The 16,807-nt window shown below is 56.2% G+C and overlaps 1 protein-coding gene across 1 annotated transcript; it reads left to right on the forward strand.

Moving 5' to 3' along the window:
- The first annotated feature begins 942 nt into the window (after positions 1–942).
- Positions 943–16,436, forward strand: EPHX2 (epoxide hydrolase 2). Its single transcript, XM_054179773.1, has 19 exons — positions 943–1,087; positions 4,600–4,684; positions 5,072–5,231; positions 5,967–6,157; positions 7,092–7,214; positions 7,525–7,599; positions 7,942–8,037; positions 8,246–8,324; positions 8,546–8,580; positions 8,697–8,723; positions 11,292–11,377; positions 11,527–11,638; positions 12,634–12,708; positions 14,711–14,756; positions 14,836–14,938; positions 15,146–15,215; positions 15,290–15,370; positions 15,658–15,716; positions 15,808–16,436. Exons 1-19 carry the CDS (start codon positions 987–989, stop codon positions 15,890–15,892), a joined length of 1,689 nt encoding a protein of 562 aa, XP_054035748.1. The 5' UTR covers positions 943–986; the 3' UTR covers positions 15,893–16,436.
- The last annotated feature ends 371 nt before the right edge of the window (positions 16,437–16,807 follow it).

Raw genomic sequence — 16,807 nt, forward strand, 5'->3', positions numbered from 1 at the left:
GCAGTGTGCCCAGGTGGCCGAGAAGGCCAAAGGCATCCTGGCTTGCATCAGCAGTTGTGTGGTCAGCAGGAGTAGGGAAGTGATTGCACCACTTCTGAGGCCACAACTGGAATACTGCATTCAGTTTTGGGCCCCTCACTCCAAGTAGGACATTGAGGTGCTGGAGCCTGACTAGAGAAGAGCAACAAAGCTGGTGTCTGGAGAACAAGTCTTGTGAGGAACAGCTGAGGGTACTGGGGCTATTTGTTCTGGAGGAGAAGAACAGGCTGAGAGGAGACCTCATTGCTCTGTTCAGCTCCCTGAAAGGAGGTTATAGTAAGGGTGGGACTCAGTCTCTTTTCTCTAGCATCAGGTGGTAGGATGAGAGGAAATGGCCTCAAATTGTGCCAGGGGAGGTTTAGGTTGGGTATCAGGACAAATTTCTTTACAGGAAGAGTGGTCAGGCATTGGAACAGGCTGCCCAGGGAGGTGGTGGAGTCACATTTCCCGGAGGTGTTCAAGAAACCCGTGGGCATGGCACTTCAGGACATGGTTTAATGGTCATGACTCGATGATCATAGAGGTCTCTCCCAGGTGAAACAATTCTGTGACTCGTTATATGTGCACATTTGTGTGCATGTGTTCCTGCACATACACCGGCTTGCACGTGTGAACATGTGTGCACACGTGTGCAGATACCTGCAGCACCTATCCAGTGCAGCCTGTGGAACCCTGCCCCTCACCACTTCTGAGTGCTGGCGGAGGGGGTCCATGGGTGCTGCGGAGCGGCGTCCTGGGCTCCCTGCTAATAGGAGATCAGATCACGGGCAACAGCCGGGTGAAAAGCGCCACGGGGTGAGAGGTGACGCCAGGCCGGCGCTAGGACCCAGCGCGGCGCCCGGGCAGGGGCGTGGCGAGGGGCGCGGCGAGGTCTGCCGAGGGCCCTGTGCGTTGGCGGGGCCGGGACCGCGGGTTCGAGTCCCGTCGGTAGCGGAGGAGAGGCGGCCATGGCGCGGCGGGTAGTGTTGTTTGACCTTGGCGGTGTGCTCTTCGGGCCTGGCCTGCAGTACTTCCTGGGCGCCTGCGAGCAGGACAGCGCCCTGCCCAGGTACTGCCCGGCACAGTTCGATTTGTCTCGGCCCCCCCCCCCCCCCCCCGGCGGCGGCTCTCGCCCGCCCGCGCTCCGGCGGCAGGGGACTTGGTCGGAGACACGTAGAGACGAGGCGGTAATACTGTGTGTACGGCCGCTGCCCGCACGGGGTTTGCGCAAGGCGGGTCGTCGTAGCGCAAGGAAAGGGCTGGGTGTGGGGTGCGGGGTGGAGGCCCCCTGTTTGGAATGTGGGAGCAGGTTGGGAGTCCCTCTGTGTACGTGGGGTGCAGGCTCGGGACCTACTGCCTGGATGTGGGGTCCATGCGTGGGAGGGGGGTTCCGGATGTGGGGTGTTAACTCGGGGGAGAAGGGGTGGGGGCTCTCTTGGGTTTGGAGTGCAGGTCAGTGGTTCGAACTAACCCCGTGAGAAACAGGATCACCGTAGGGAGGGTTGGCAGAGGCAGTAAGGAGGGCAGCTGGTCCATAGTGAGTCTTCTTCAGCATGTTCATCAGTAGTTCATAGAATGGTTTGGGTTGGCAGGGACCTTAAAGATCGTCGAGTTCCAACCCCCTTGGCATGGGCAGGGACACCTTCCACTAGACCAGATTGCTCAGCCTGTTTGCAGATGAAACCAAGCTGGGAGCAGTGGCTGACACCCCATCAGGCTGTGCTGCCATTCAGTGAGACCTGGACAGGCTGAGAGCTGGGCAGAGGGGAACCTCATGGAGTTCAACAAGGGCAAGTGTAGGGTCCTGCCCCTGAGGATGAATAACCCCTGCACCAGCACAGGTTAGGGGTTGACCTGATGGAAAGCATCTCTGCAGAGGAGGACCTGGAGGTGCTGGTGGACAAGTCCCCCATGAGCCAGCAATGTGGCTTTGTGGCCAAGAAAGTCAATGGTCTCCTGGGGTGTTTTCAGTAAAGTGTGGCCAGCAGGTTGAGGAAGGTTCTCCTTCCCCTCTGCTCTGCCTTAGTGAGGCTACATCTGGAGTCCTGGGCCCAGTTCTGGGCTGCCAAGTTCAAGATAGGCAGAGAACTACTGGAGAGAGTCCAGGAAGCATCTTTATGAGGAGGAAAGGCTGAGAGACCTGGGGCTCTTTAGCCTGGAGAAGAGCAGCCTGAGAGGACATCTTCTCAATGCTAATCAATAGCTAAAGGGTGGGTGTCAGGACAATGGACACAGGCTTTTTTTCAGTGGTGGCCAGCATCAAGACAAAGAGCAGCAGGTACAAAGGGGAATCCAGGAAATTTCATCTGAACTTGAAGCAAAACTTCTGTCCTGTGAGGGTGCTGGAGGCCTGGACCAGGCTGCCCAGAAGGGTTGTGGATTCTTCATGCCTAGAGAGATCCCAGCCTTGCCTGGATGTGATCCTGGGCCACATCCTGTGGGGTGAGCCTGCTTCAGCAAGGGGAATTGGCCTAGATCATCTCCAGAGGTCCCTTCCAGCCCCCACCATGCTGGGATTCTGAGATTAATTAAGCAGGGTAATTAATTAAGACCATCCTTGCTGCATCGCTCAGACCAGGCACAGCCCCGCGCATGAGCTGGAGCTGACAAAACCCAAAGGACTGACCCCCACAGCAGGTCCCAGGCAGCCTCTGGAGTCCTTTGCCCCATGTAATATGGATTATTTGGGAATTGCTAAACCCCCAAGTGAAGGCAAACAGCCACCCAATGCCTTGGGATTTCCCAGCAGCACTTGGGTGCTCAAAACCAAGCAGGGAGCAACAGAAAACCCATGAAACAGCTGAATGCTGGAGGACACAGAGCAGCTGGAGCAATAAATTCCCACTTTATATCAGGGCCATCCAACTTATTTTTGCTTTACAGTTAAAGTCAAACTGACAGCAATCCTGCTGGAAGAGGTGAGGCTGCTTTATTTTTGACCAAGCAGCCTTTTTATCGACTCAGAAGAGAGCTTTACCCTGAGGCCAGCAGCTGAGATCTTGTTTTATTGCTGCCCGAGGAGGCCTTTTTGTCATCTTCTGATGGGGGAAAAATGATTTTCCTCCAGCTTCTGCCTACCCAGTGCCTTGTTTTCGATTGCTGGCACAACTCCCTGCTCATTTATCTGTGGGGTGAAGGAATTAAGCTGCCAGGAGGAATGAATGGGCAGCGATGGTGGCTGTGATGAAGCGATGCTCTGGGCCCGGCTGATGATCACACCATGTGCAGGGCATCTTGGTGCTCAGGGCCAGTCAAGCAAGGGGTTAGGAAAGGCAGGTCCTGCCTGGCCACCCTGATCTCCTTCTGTGACAAGGTGACCTGTTAGTGGGTGAGGGGAAGGGTGTGGATGTGACTGCTTGGACTTTAATAAAGCCTTTGAGACTGTGTCCCACAGCATCCTCCTGGGGAAACTGGCTGCTCATGGCTTGGGTGGGTGGACTCTTCACTGGGTGAAAACTGACTGATGGCTGGCCCCACAGAGTGGTGGTGAATGGAGTTAAATCCAGCTGGCAGCTGGTCACAAGTGGTGTTCCCCAGGGCTTAGTACTGGGGCCTGTCCTCCTTCAGGTCTTTACAAATGATCTGGATGAGGGCATCCAGGGCACCCTCAGTAAGTTTGCAGATGACACCAAGTTGGGAGGAAGTAATGATCTGCTGGAGGGTTGGAGGCTCTATAGAGGGATCTGACCAGGCCAGGTTGAAGGGGGTATGATTCAAAAGGGCCAAGTGCTGCTGGGTTCTGCACTTGGGTCACAGCAACCCCCTGAATGCTCCAGGCTTGGGGCAGGGTGTTTGGAAACTGCCTGCTGAAACCTGGACCTGGAGGTGTTGATCAAATGCCAGCTGAAGATGAGTCAGCATGTGCCCAGGTGGCCAAGAAGACCAACAGCATCCTGGCTTGGATAGTGATAGTGTGGTCAGCAGGACTAGGGCAGGGATTGTCCCCCTGTACTGGGCACTGGTGAGGCTCCACCTTGAATCCTGGGTTGCGTTTTGGGCCCCTCACCCACAGAAAGATATGGAGGGGCTGGAGTGTGTCCAAAGAAAGGCAACAAATCTGGTGAAGGGTCTAGTGCACAAGTCTTGTGAGGAGCTGCTGAAGGAGCTGTGGTTGTTTACTCTGGAGAAAAGCAGGCTGAGAGGAGACCTTCTGGCTCTGTACAGCTCCCTGGAAGGAGGTTGGAGTGAGGTGGGGGTTGGGCTTTTCTTCTAAGGAATAAGTGACAAGACAAGAGAAAAAAGACTCAGGTTGTGCCAGGGAAGGTTTAGGTTGGACTTGGGGAACAATTTCTTCCCTGAGAGGGTTGTCAAGGCCTGGAATAGGCTGCCCAGGACAGTGGTGGAGTCCCCATCCCTGGAGGGTCTGAACATCTGTGCAGCCATGATGCTGAGTGGCGTGGTTTAGTGGTGACCTGGACGTGCTGGGGTGACAGTTCAATGACCTTGGAGCTCTTTTCCAGCCTAAATTATTCTGTGATTCTCTGTTTTCCATGATGGAGCTCTACATCCTCACAGCACACCCCAAAACTCCCTCAGTGGCGTGGTCCCCCTCCAACTGACCTCTCCTTCTTTGCCTGGCAGGAATTTCTTGCGGAGTGTCCTGCTCGCTGGTGGCTCCAACAGTCCTTATGCCAAAGTGATGAAGGGACAGATCACTCTGTCCCAGGTTAGCCCTTGGGTACCCACCATAGAGCATCGCTGGTGGCTCGGATGGGGCTCGGATGGGGCTTGGATGGGGCTTGGTTAGAGATTGGATGGGGCTCTGATGAATCTTGGATAGGGCTCTGATGAATCATGGATACAGCTCAGATGGGGCTTGGATGGGACTTGGGTTGGAGCTTGTGTGGGGCTTGAAAGGGGCTCAGATGGGGTTTGGATAGAGCACAGATGGGCCTCTGGGAAAGCTTGGATAGGGCTTGGATGAGCCTCGGGCAGGACTTGGTCAGGGCTCAGGTGGAGCTTGGCTGGGGCTTGGGAAGAGGCAAAGGGGAGCAGGCTCCTGGATGGGCTGTGCTTTGTGTTGAGAGGCTCATCCTGTGTGGATGTTTTCCAGCTCTTTCTGGAGGTGGAGCAGGGCTGCCAGCAGCATGCCTCTGCCACGGGCATCACCTTGCCACCCACCTTCTCCATCACCAGAGCCTTTGAGGACATGTCAGCCAAGGGAACAGTCAATGCTCCTCTTCTGCAGGCAGCCAGGGTGCTGCAGAGGAATGGTGGGTGATGGGGGGCTCTGGGGGAAGGGTGCTGCTCCCCTACCTAGCAGGTGTCTTGGGGTCCCTGGTTGGTCCCACCACAGGGTCCTGGTTGGTCCCACTGTCAGGTCCCTTGTCAATCCCACGACAGAGATCCCTAATTGATTCCAGCCCAAGATCTTGGTTGGTCCCACCATTGGGTTCCTGATTTGTCCCACTTGGCTGAGCCCACCACAGGCTTCAATCCCACCAAGGAGGTCCCTGATTGGTCCTACCATGAGGATCCTTGGTCAGTTCCACCATGGGGGTCCAGCTCAGTCCTCAGCATCTGGGTATGCCCAAACTCTGTCTCATCTTCCACTTGTGTTGGGTGGAAAGCTCTTCACAGAGAGAGCTGTTGGCCATTGGAATGTGCTGCCCAGGGGGGTGGTGGAGTCACCATCCCTGGAGGTGTTCAAGAGGGGATTGGACGTGGCACTTGGTGCCATGGTTTAGTGGTCATGAGGTGTTGGGTGGCAGGTTGGACTGGATGATCTTTGAGGTCTTTTCCAACCTAATTGATTCTGTGATTCAATGACAAGCACAAATTGGGCACGAGCTCCTGCATGCCTTGATCTCCCCCTGGGGTGTCCTGCTTTGGACAGAGCCTCCAAAAGCAGGGTGGGGAAGGTCTGAGGAACGTGGCTGAGGAGGGGAGGTGAAGCCAAAGGCTGTGCAGAGCGCTGGAGCAGCGCTCCTCGCTCTGCCCTCCCTTAGGATTCAAGACCTGTGTCCTGACCAACAACTGGGTGGATGACAGCAGCGGGCGCCGCTTCACGGCCACGCTGATGAGCCTGCTGCAGCGACACTTCGACCTGGTCATCGAGTCCTGCCGCCTCGGGGTGCAGAAGCCGGACCCCAGGATCTACGCCTACGCCCTGGAGGTGCTGCAGGCCGAGCCGCAGGAGGTACAACCACTGCCCCCGCGCCAGGGCCTGGAGCATCCCTCTAGACCAGAGCCAGTGTCTGCCCTTGCCCGGGCTGCTGAGCCTGGCTCTCTCGCTGCACCTCTGCAGAGGGACCTTGCCAGGCTGGACAGATGGGCAGAGTCCAGCAGGATGGCATTCAACAAGTCCAAGTGCTGGGGGCTGCACTTTGGCCACAACAACCCTATGCAGAGCTACAGGCTGGGGTCAGAGTGGCTGGAGAGCAGCCAGGCAGAGAGGGACCTGGGGGTGCTGACTGACAGCTGGCTGAACATGAGCCAGCAGTGTGCCCAGGTAGCTGAGAAGGCCAATGGCATCCTGGCCTGCATCAGGAACAGTGTGGCCAGCAGGAGCAGGGAGGTCATTGTGCCCCTGGACTCAGCACTGATTAGGCCACACCTTGAGTCCTGTGTCCAGTTCTGGGCCCCTCAGTTTAGGAAAGATGTTGAGCTGCTGGAAGGTGTCCAGAGAAGGGCAACAAAGCTGGGGAGGGGTTTGGAGCACAGCCCTGTGAGGAGAGGCTGAGGGAGCTGGGGTTGCTTAGCCTGGGGAAGAGGAGGCTCAGGGCAGACCTCTTTGCTGTCTACAACTCCCTGAAGGGAGGTTGTAGCCAGGTGGGGGCTGGTCTCTTCTCCCAGGCAACCAGCACCAGAACAAGAGGACACAGTCTCAAGCTGTGCCAGGGGAGGTTTAGGCTGAAGGTGAAGATAAAGTTCTTCCCAGCAAGAGAGATTGGCCATTGGAATGTGCTGCCCAGGGAGGTGGTGGAGTCACCGTCCCTGGAGGTGTTCAAGAGGGGACTGGACGTGGCACTTGGTGCCATGGTTTAGTAGTCCTGAGGTCTTGGGTGGCAGGTTGGACTTGATGATCTTTGAGGTCTTTTCCAACCTCACTGATTCTGTGATTCTATCTCCAGGTGATCTTCCTGGATGACCTTGGGGAGAACTTGAAGCCTGCCCGGGAGATGGGCATGGCCACCATCCTCGTCAGGGACACGAGGACTGCGCTGGAAGAGCTGCAGGAGCTCTCAGGTGTCCAGGCATGTAGAGGTGCTCGGGGTCTTCACTAGCCCTGCTCTCCTGGGAATCCTGGCCCCATTCTGCACAGCCAGGAGGGATGGGCTTGGTTCTTTTGGGCCTTGCTGTGATGTGGTTCTGGCACAGGACCCGCAGGAAGTGAGTGGGATGGGGGCTGTGATCTCCTGCAAACCCTGCCTGGCCCCCAGTAACCTCATCCCCCATGTCCATCTCAAACTCCAGGGTGTGCCACTAGCAGCAGGCTGGTGGGGGTAACCCATGGAGCTCCAGGCTGGCTGGGGAGCTGCTCACCCTGTGCTCCTCACCCCACAGCTTCTCACACAAGAGGAGCCCCTGCCGACCGTGTGTGACCCAGCTGCTGTGACCCATGGATACGTGCCCATCCGGGTAGGACAAAGGGTGGCAAGCTGTCCTCAGGCTTGAGGGGGGAGAGAGGAGAGGGAAGACAGGAATCCTGGGGAGGGTCTTGAGTCCCTTGCAAAGATGTGCCAGCTGAGGGGTGGCTTGTTAGGTTGTCCACCCTCCTGCATGGGGCTACTCTTGATGAGGGATGCTGAGCTCTTCCATCATTCAGGTCTTCTCCATCCACTCCCTGAGTCAAAATGTGGCTTCAGGAGGTTGTTCTGGAGTGGGTGGTGGGCTCCCACACCTGGGGACCAGCAGTGGGTGGAGGGTTGCAGGGTGGAGCCATGCCACCCCCATCTGATGAGGGTTCTCTATCCCTTCCAGCCTGGTGTCCAGCTGCACTTCGTGGAGATGGGACATGGCCCTGTGGTCTGCCTCTGCCATGGCTTCCCTGAGTCCTGGCTCTCCTGGCGCTACCAGGTGATGGAGGAGATGAGGAGGAGGATAGACCATGGGATCTGGGTGTGATCCCATGGTCTGTCATGGTCTCCCATACTCACCAGCCCGTGTCTTCTCTCCTGGAGATGTCTGCAGCCATACTGGAGTGGGCAGACAGGGGCTGGCAGCAGGGCAGAGGGAGGTCCAAGGGGTGCCTGCATCCTTTGGAGGCTGTTCCTATCTGTTCTAGATCCCAGCTTTGGCTGATGCTGGCTTCAGGGTGATTGCTCTGGAGATGAAGGGCTATGGGGAGTCCACAGCCCCACCAGGTGAGCTGGGTTTGTTGAACTGTAGGTGGGATGGGAGTCATACAGGGCTGGAGCTGCCAACCCCAAAACCAAGACCTAGGAGGGAATGGTTGGAGGGGTCCTTTCCCAGCGGGTGGAAGCTGTCCTGCTGCTCCTGCAGCCCTGTCAGCTCAGACAGGTGCAAAAGACATCAGTAGAAATGTGTGGAGGTTAAAATGATGGTGCTTGTGTCTTCCATGCAGATATCAAAGAATATTCCCAGGAGCAGATCTGCAAGGTGAGAAGCTGCAAGTTACAAACCTGGGCAGGATGAGTGTGGGAGGGGAGAGTGCTGCAGCCTGGTAGGGCATGGTCCTCAGCAGGATCTGACCCCTTCTCTCCTTCTTTCCCCAGGACCTGGTGGTTTTCCTGGACAAACTGGTAAGGGACATGATGGGTCCCTCCTTCTTGGCAAGGTTTGGGCCTATGTCCCACTTGCTGTTATTCACCTCCTTCCTTACCAGGCAGGGACATCTGAGCTCCCTGGTGACTGATCCAACCCCCTTGGGGTAGCACCAGCCCCGCTGGGTGGGATTATGGTGGTGGGCACGTTCATCCAACCCACTGCCAATGAGAAGAACTCATCCCTGGGAGGGTCTTCAGCTCTGTGTCACCTTCTCCTGGACTTTATGTCCTTGCTGAGGGTGGGGAGACAGGCTGGTGGCACATTTTGGGGTTTGGTTAGGACTGTATCTCCCTCATCCCCCTTAAACTCCAACTGCAGCAGCTCCCAGGTGGCTGTGGTGGCCAGGGGACCAGCACTGCCCCTCAACATGGCTCATATCTGACATCATGTCAGCATCTGATCTGCTTTGAGGGCTGTGGGTTTCATTCCCATCCTGGTGAGGGGTTGGGCTTGATTTCTGTGCCTTTTAAAAGAGATGAAGTGGAGGAGAAAGAGGCACAGCATTCAAATGCCAACAGCTCCAGGCCTTTTTCCTTAAAAAATGGCTTCCAAGGGAACAAGTCCTTCAAAAAAACCAAGTGCTGCAAGATAAATGACTCCAGAAATGAGAAGGAAAAAGCAGCCCTTGAGGTTCTGCAGAGACCCTTTGTGTGAGGAGCCTTTGTGGTTGGGGTGAGAGGTTGTAGCATCCCATGTAGATGGGACTCCACTATAAGGGTGGTGAGACCCTGGCCCAGGTTGCCCAGAGAGGTGGTAGATGCCCCATCCCTGGAACCATTCCAGGTCAGGCTGGCTGGGGCTCTGAGCAGCCTGCTCTAGTTGAAGGCATCCCTGCTGACTGCAGAGGTGTTGGACTAGATGACCTTTAAAGGTCCCTTTCAACCCAAAGCAGCCTGATTTGGTGACGTGATTTGATTCTATCTGGGATGCAGGAGATGCTGAGTGGCCCAGGATGGCCAGGGCCGGTGGGAGGGAACCCAGCAGCCCTGTGGGCACCCACATCAGGGATGGGAGATGCTGGGAGAGCCTCCAAAAGCCTCTGCCCACCCTTGTGTTGGGTCTGAGATGCTGTCTGAGGGCAGTGAGCACACAGCTGGTCCGGAGCCGCATCCGCCGGGAGGGAGTTTTAATTAGGCCTCTAAATATCAGCTAATTAGGAGCAGGCTGCTGTGTCGTGGGCAGCAGGGCTCTAATTGGATTTGTTGGGCACTGCAGAGGGGGGGACTGGTACAGGGGATCCCAAGGGATGAGCAGCCTCCAGACATGAAGCAGAGCAAAACCCTTCCCTCTGGAGGCTCCAGGCTCTGGAGGTGTTTCCAGAGCCCCTGCCCGGTGGGGGTTGAAGGGACCTCTGGAGGTCATCTAGGCCAACCCCCCTGCTGAAGTAGGGCCACCCAGAGCACCTTGCCCTGGATCACTTCCAGGTGGATTTGGAATCTCTTCAGAGAAGGCTCTACAACCTCTCTGGGCAGCTTCTTTCAGGGCTCCAGCACCCTCACAGGAAAGAGGATTTTCCTGGAGGATAGGTTGGACTCCATGATCTCAAAGGTCTCCTGCAACCTGGTTAATTCTATTCTATGCAGCAGAACCTCCTAGGTTCCAATTTGTGCCTGATGCCCCTTGTCTTGTCCCTGGGCACCTCTGAAAAGAGTCTGGACCCATCCTCTTGCTCCCTGCCCTTTAGGTGTTGATCAGCATTGAGAAGATCCCCTCTCAGGCTGCTCTTCTCCAGGCTGAACAGCCCCAGGCCTCTCAGCCGTTCCTCCTCACAGAGATGCTCCTGTCCCTTCAGCATCTTCATAGCCTTTACCAGGCTTTCTCCAGGAGTTCCCTGTCTCTCTTGAACTGGGGAGCCCAGAACTGTACCCCCGACTCCAGATGTGGCCTCTCTAGGGCAGAGGAGTGGGGAAACCATTGACCCTCTTGGCTCCAAGAGCACATTTCTGGCTCATGGGGAACTTGTTGTGCATCAGCACCCCCAGGTTCTCTGCAGAGCTGCTTTCCAGCAGGTCAACCCCTAACCTGTCCTGGTGCAGGGGCAGGACCCTATCCTTTCCCTTATTGAACTTCATGAGGTTTCCCATCTCACAACTCCTCAGCCTGTCCAGGTCTCACTGAAAGGCTTAAATACACCAGAGCAGATTAGAGTAACAGAGCTGTTTGGGTTGGAAATGACCTTCAAGATCATGGGAGTCCAACTGTTAACCCAGCACTGCCAGGTCACCCCTCAACCCTGTCCCTCAGCACCACATCTCCACGGCTTTTCAACCCCACCATTGCCCTGGGCAGCCTGTTCCAGGCCTTGACAACCCTCCTGGGGAAGAAATTGTTCCTCATGTCTGACCTAAACCTCCCCCTGTGCAAAATGGCTCTGAGGGATCAGGTACTGCTTCTTCCTCGGGTCTGGGAGTGGGGAAGGGAGAACCCAAACCAAAGTGGTTTTTCTGATCTCTCCTGCTTCTGAAGCAGGCAAATGGCCCCATGGGTGCTGCTTTTTGGGGGGCAGCTGTGGGGGTCCCAGACTCACAGCCCCCTCCCTACAGGGCATCCCGCAGACGGTGCTGATTGGGCATGACTGGGGCGGTGCTGTGGTCTGGAACATGGCTCTCTTCTACCCTGAGAGGGTGAGGTGCGTCCTTGGGCACATTGCCCTCACCCCAGGTCCCTCCCAGAGGGCACCCCAGGTCCTCTTCTGTTCCTTCAGAGCCCCGCCTCGCATGGAGCATGCCAAGCACGGGTGTGGCACTGTCTCTGTCCTCCCCTTCTGTGGTGCCCTAGGGCTGTGGCCTCGCTGAACACTCCCTACCGACCTGCTGACCCCTCTGTGGACATCGTGGAGAAGATGAAGTCCATTCCCACCTTCAATTACCAGTTCTACTTCCAGGAGCCGGTGAGTCCAGGAGCACAGTTTCTACCCTTCACCTCTCTTTTGGGGCTCAGACCTCCCCCAGATATGGGCATGTGCCCCTGTCCCAGTCCCCAGCTCCCCAGCTCAGGGCTGGCCATCACCTGCCCCCTAGCACCCACACCATGGTGCTCTCACTGTCACCTCAGCTTCAAATGGCTTGTGGTCCCCCCCCACCAGACCTCATGCCCATGCTGAACTCCGTGAGAAAACACCACTCCCAGCCTGCCCCCAAGCCAAGGCATCCTGGCCTGCATCAGGAACAGTGTGGCCAGCAGGAGCAGGGAGGTCATTGTGCCACACCTTGAGTCCTGGTTAGGCCACACCTCGAGTCCTGTGTCCAGTTCTGGGCCCCTCAGTTTAGGAAAGATGTTGAGCTGCTGGAAGGTGTCCAGAGAAGGGCAACAAAGCTGGGGAGGGGTTTGGAGCACAGCCCTGTGAGGAGAGGCTGAGGGAGCTGGGGTTGCTTAGCCTGGAGAAGAGGAGGCTCAGGGGAGACCTTCTTGCTCTCTACAACTTCCTGAAGGGAGGTTGTAGCCAGGTGGGGGTTGGTCTCTTCTCCCAGGCAAGCAGCACCAGAACAAGAGGACACAGTCTCAAGCTGTGCCAGGGGAGGTTCAGGCTGGATGTTAGGAAGAAATTCTTCATAGAGTGAGAGATTGGCCATTGGAATGTGCTGCCCAGGGAGGTGGTGGAGTCATCATCCCTGGAGGTGTTTAGGAAGAGACTGGCTGGGGTGCTTGGTGCCATGGTTTAGTTGATTAGATGGTGTTGGGTGATAGGTTGGACTCAATGATCTCAAAGGTCTTTTCCAACCTGGGTAATTCTATTCTATTCTATTCTATTCTATTCTATTCTATTCTATTCTATTCTATTCTATTCTATTCTATTCTATCCTGCTGGGTGGCAGGGTCTGACCTTGGTGTGGGATGGGGCCCTGGGTAGGGGGCTGGTCTCACCCAGGCTTCTTCCTCATGCAGGGCGTTGCAGAAGCAGAGCTTGAGCAGGACATTGGCCGCACCCTGAAGGTCCTGATCCGCTCCACACGGCAGGAGGTAGGCTTGGGGCTGAGGATGGGCCTGAGGTGGCAGCAGAGGGCTTCATCCCCTGGTGTCCTCTCCAAGCCCTGCTGTAGCTTAGAGGAGGCTCTGCCTGGGTGTGGTAGTTTCAGGCTGTGCCTGGGAGAATTTTCCACAGATCTTGAACGGAAAGTGGTAGAAGGTAAAAGAATCACCGCTGGGTGTAGAAAGGAAAAGAAGGATCAGAGCTAACCAATCCCATTGGACAGGGAGGGAATCACAGAACTGTTAGGGTTGGAAGGGACCTCAAAGATCATCCAGTTCCAACCCCCCTGCCATGGGCAGGGACACCTCACACTGCATCAGGTTACTCACAGCCACATCCAGCCTGGCCTTAAGAACCTCCAGGGATGAGGCTTCCACCACCTCCCTGGGCAACCTGTGCCAGTGTCTCACCACCCTCATGGGGAAGAATTTCTTCCTAACATCCAATCTGAATCTACCCATTTCTAGTTCTGTTCCATTCCCCCTGGTCCTATCACTCCCTGACACCCTAAAAAGTCCCTCCCCAGCTTTCATGTAGGCCCCCTCCAGCTACTGGAAGGCCACAAGAAGGTCTCCTTGGAACATCTACCATAAAGTTAGTTTTGTACACTAACTCGCTCTCTTTTTGACTGTTACCAGATGCTAGCTTCTGGCTTCTGCTGGCTCTGCTGACCTTGGCTGCATTGCTTTGTTGTGGCTCAGTATTAACACTCAGCTCCCCAGCTCATGGCTGGGCATCACCTGGTACCACACCATGGTGCTCTCACTGTCACCTCAGCTTCAAATGGCTTGTGGTCCCCCCCCACCAGACCTTGTCCCCATGCTGAACTCCACGAGAAAATACCACTCCCAGCCTGCCCCCAAGGCCAAGGCATCGTGGCCTGCATCAGGAACAGTGTGGCCAGCAGGAGCAGGGAGGTCATTGTGCCCCTGGACTCAGCACTGGTTAGGCCACACCTTGAGTCCTGTGTCCAGTTCTGGGCCCCTCAGTTTAGGAAAGATGTTGACTTGCTGGAACATGTCCAGAGGAGGGCAACAAAGCTGGGGAGGGGTTTGGAGCACAGCCCTGTGAGGAGAGGCTGAGGGAGCTGGGGTTGCTTAGCCTGGAGAAGAGGAGGCTCAGGGGAGACCTTCTTGCTGTCTACAACTCCCTGAAGGGAGGTTGTAGCCAGGTGGGGGTTGGTCTCTTCTCCCAGGCAACCAGCACCAGAACAAGAGGACACAGTCTCAAGCTGTGCCAGGGGAAGTTTAGGCTGGATGTTAGGAAGAAATTCTTCATAGAGAGAGAGATTGGCCACTGGAATGTGCTGCCCAGGGAGGTGGTGGAGTCACCATCCCTGGAGGTGTCTAGGAAGAGACTGGCTGGGGTGCTTGGTGCCATGGTTCAGTTGATGAGATGGTGTTGGGTAGTAGGTTGGACTCAATGATCTCAAAGGTCTCTTCCAACCTGGTTAATTCTATGCTATGCTATGCTATGCTATGCTATGCTATGCTATGCTATGCTATGCTATGCTATGCTATGCTATGCTGTGCTATGCTATGCTATGCTATGCTATGCTATGCTATGCTATTCTGCCATCCCTTTGCAGTGGCAGAGTCTGCATTCAGTCAGTCCTCGTTAGGCACCAGAGTGAATGCATTCTTACCAGCAGTGCTGCAGGACCTGCACCTCTTTTGAACTTAAAGCTGTCCCTGAGTAGGGATTGAGAAGCCCTCTAGAAAGCTGTTCCACCTGGAGGGGGACATCCCAGCCCAGGCATTGTTGTGCCAGCCCTGCCGGCTGCTCCCAACGGTGTCCCAGGGCCGTGTGGTTGGTTCGTGCATCCTGTGGGCTGCAGTGATTCTTGGTGCCTGCTCCCAGCTGTGTGCCCCAGGTGTGCACAGAGGCTTCCTGCATCCCATGGGCTGCAGTGATGCTCAGTGCTGGCTCCCAGCTCCACGGCCCAGGGCTGCATGGTCAGTTCCTGCCTCCCTTGACCCCCTTTCTCCGCAGGACCGCCTGCCCTTCCCGCTCAACTTCCATGCAGTCCAGGAGCGAGGTACTGGGGGGGCTGCAGGCTGGGGATGCTGCAGGGTGAGAAGGTTATGGGGTGGGCAACACTGAGCCTCTTCTTGCAGGGGGGCTGCTGGTGGGCTTCCCAGAAAACCCCCCTGCCAGCCAGATCCTGCATGGCCCTGAGCTGCAGTATTACATCCAGCGCTTCGAGAAGTCTGGCTTCAGGTAAGGCTGGCTGTGGGGAGCGCTCCTGGGCTACCCCACAACCCACCTTGGCCTTGCTTTGTAAGCCCAGGAAGGCATGGAGCTGCCAGGGGGAGGCTGTTTTCTCCTTGCAGGCTCTTCCCATGCTGGCCATGTGGTGGGCAGGGGGATGGTGCTGTCAGCAGCTGAGCCCCAGCACCAACCCCCCCCCATTCCCCTCTCTCCCAGGGGCCCTCTGAACTGGTACCGCAATATGAGACCCAACTGGCACTGGGCACTCTCTGCCAAGGACAGGAAGGTGAGAGACTGATCCTGCCCTGTGGATCAGCAGATCCAGCACCTTCCCCACCTGGTCACCTGCTTCCCCTCTAGATCATGATGCCAGCGCTGATGGTCACAGCTGGGAAGGATGTGGTGCTGCAGCCCAGCATGAGCAAGGGCATGGAGGAGTGGGTAAGCCAGCATGGTCCCATCCTGCTCAGTGTGAACACAGAATTAACCAGGTTGGGAAAGACCTTTGCTCCAAAGCTGTCTTGCTTCCATAAGATCCCACTGTAAGAGAGCCCCAGGGCAGGGCCATTGTGCTGAGATGCTGTGGATTTGGCCCAGATGCAGGGACATTCCTTGCTAAGTGGGAACAGCCTGATAGGGGGAGGGTATGGGGGTGGTATTTCCTTTCTCTGCAGGAGCTGGGGATGCCAGGGCACAACCCCTCACCACTCTCCCACATTCCTTCTTAGATCCCTCAGCTGCACCGGGAGCACATCGAGGAGTGTGGACACTGGACGCAGATGGAGAGGTACAGTGGCTGCCATGCACAGCATTGCTCCACCTGGGCTGAGCTCCAGGGGGAAGCCACATCTCACCCCAGCCCTTTGCCGTCCCCCTAGGCCAGTGGAGCTGAACAGGATCCTGGTGAAGTGGCTGGAGGGGCTCCCCACCGATGCACCCCTGACCAAGTTCTCCAGGCTGTGAGCAGAGCTGGCAGGCAGGGTCCTGTCCCCTGTCTTCCGTCCTCCTGGGGATGGATTTTTACCTTGAGGGCTTGATTTGTATCTTTGAAGGGATTGATGGGTGAGATGGGGACTGGGAGGAGGCTGGCACAAAGCCTGGGCACCAGCTTTGTGCACATAGAAGGAGCCTGCTGAGCTCTTGTGGGCAATTGCAGGGTGGTGAGAGATGTTGTGGGGTTGGATCCATGCTTCTGCCACATCACCCTGACCCCATCTCAGGGCTTTGGCTGGAGGGTCCCAGGCTCTGGCCACTTGCACTGGTTGGTTTTGATGTGGAGGTTTTAATGCACTACTAATCATTAATTCTGCCAGAAAAAATCACCTTCTGCCTTGTAACACTGCAAAATAAAGCACAAAGTGACCTAGCTTGGCTCTCCTCATGCTCCTCCAGGAAGCAGAGAATCATACAATGCTAGGGGTTGGAAGGGACCTCTAGAGATTGAGCCCAAGCCCCCCTGCCAAAGCAGGATCACCTAAGGCAGGCCACACAGGAATGCATCCAGGCAGGTTTTGAAAGCCTCTAGAGCAGGAGACTCCACAACCTCTCTGGGCAGCCTGCTGCAGGCCTCCAGCACCCACACAGCAAGGGAGTTTCTCCTCACATTGAGGTGGAACCTCCTGTGTTCCAGCTTGTGCCTGTTGTTCCTTGTCCTGTTACTGGACACCCACCCCTCAGATATTTATGGACATTAGCAAGATCCCCTCTCAGCCTTCTCTTCTCCAGACTGAGCAGCCCCAGGTCTCTCAGTCTTCCTTCACAGGAGAGATGATTGAGTCCCTTAATCATCCTTGTCGCTCTCCATTGGACTCTCTCCAGCTGATCTCTGTCTCTCCTGAATCTTGCTGCCTCTTGCCCATCACTTGTCCCCATGATGCC

This window comes from Dryobates pubescens, chromosome 3 (genome assembly GCF_014839835.1).
Source record: "Dryobates pubescens isolate bDryPub1 chromosome 3, bDryPub1.pri, whole genome shotgun sequence".
Taxonomy (NCBI): domain Eukaryota; kingdom Metazoa; phylum Chordata; class Aves; order Piciformes; family Picidae; genus Dryobates; species Dryobates pubescens.

What these genes read in the sequence shown, in the direction of transcription:
- EPHX2 (XM_054179773.1), top strand. Translation starts at nt 987, where the DNA reads ATGGCGCGGCGGGTAGTGTTGTTTGACCTTGGCGGTGTGCTCTTCGGG. An exon ending in GACAGATCACTCTGTCCCAG is followed by an intron (nt 4,685 to 5,071) that starts GTTAGCCCTTGG and finishes GATGTTTTCCAG; the next exon opens with CTCTTTCTGGAGGTGGAGCA. An exon ending in CAGGGTGCTGCAGAGGAATG is followed by an intron (nt 5,232 to 5,966) that starts GTGGGTGATGGG and finishes GCCCTCCCTTAG; the next exon opens with GATTCAAGACCTGTGTCCTG.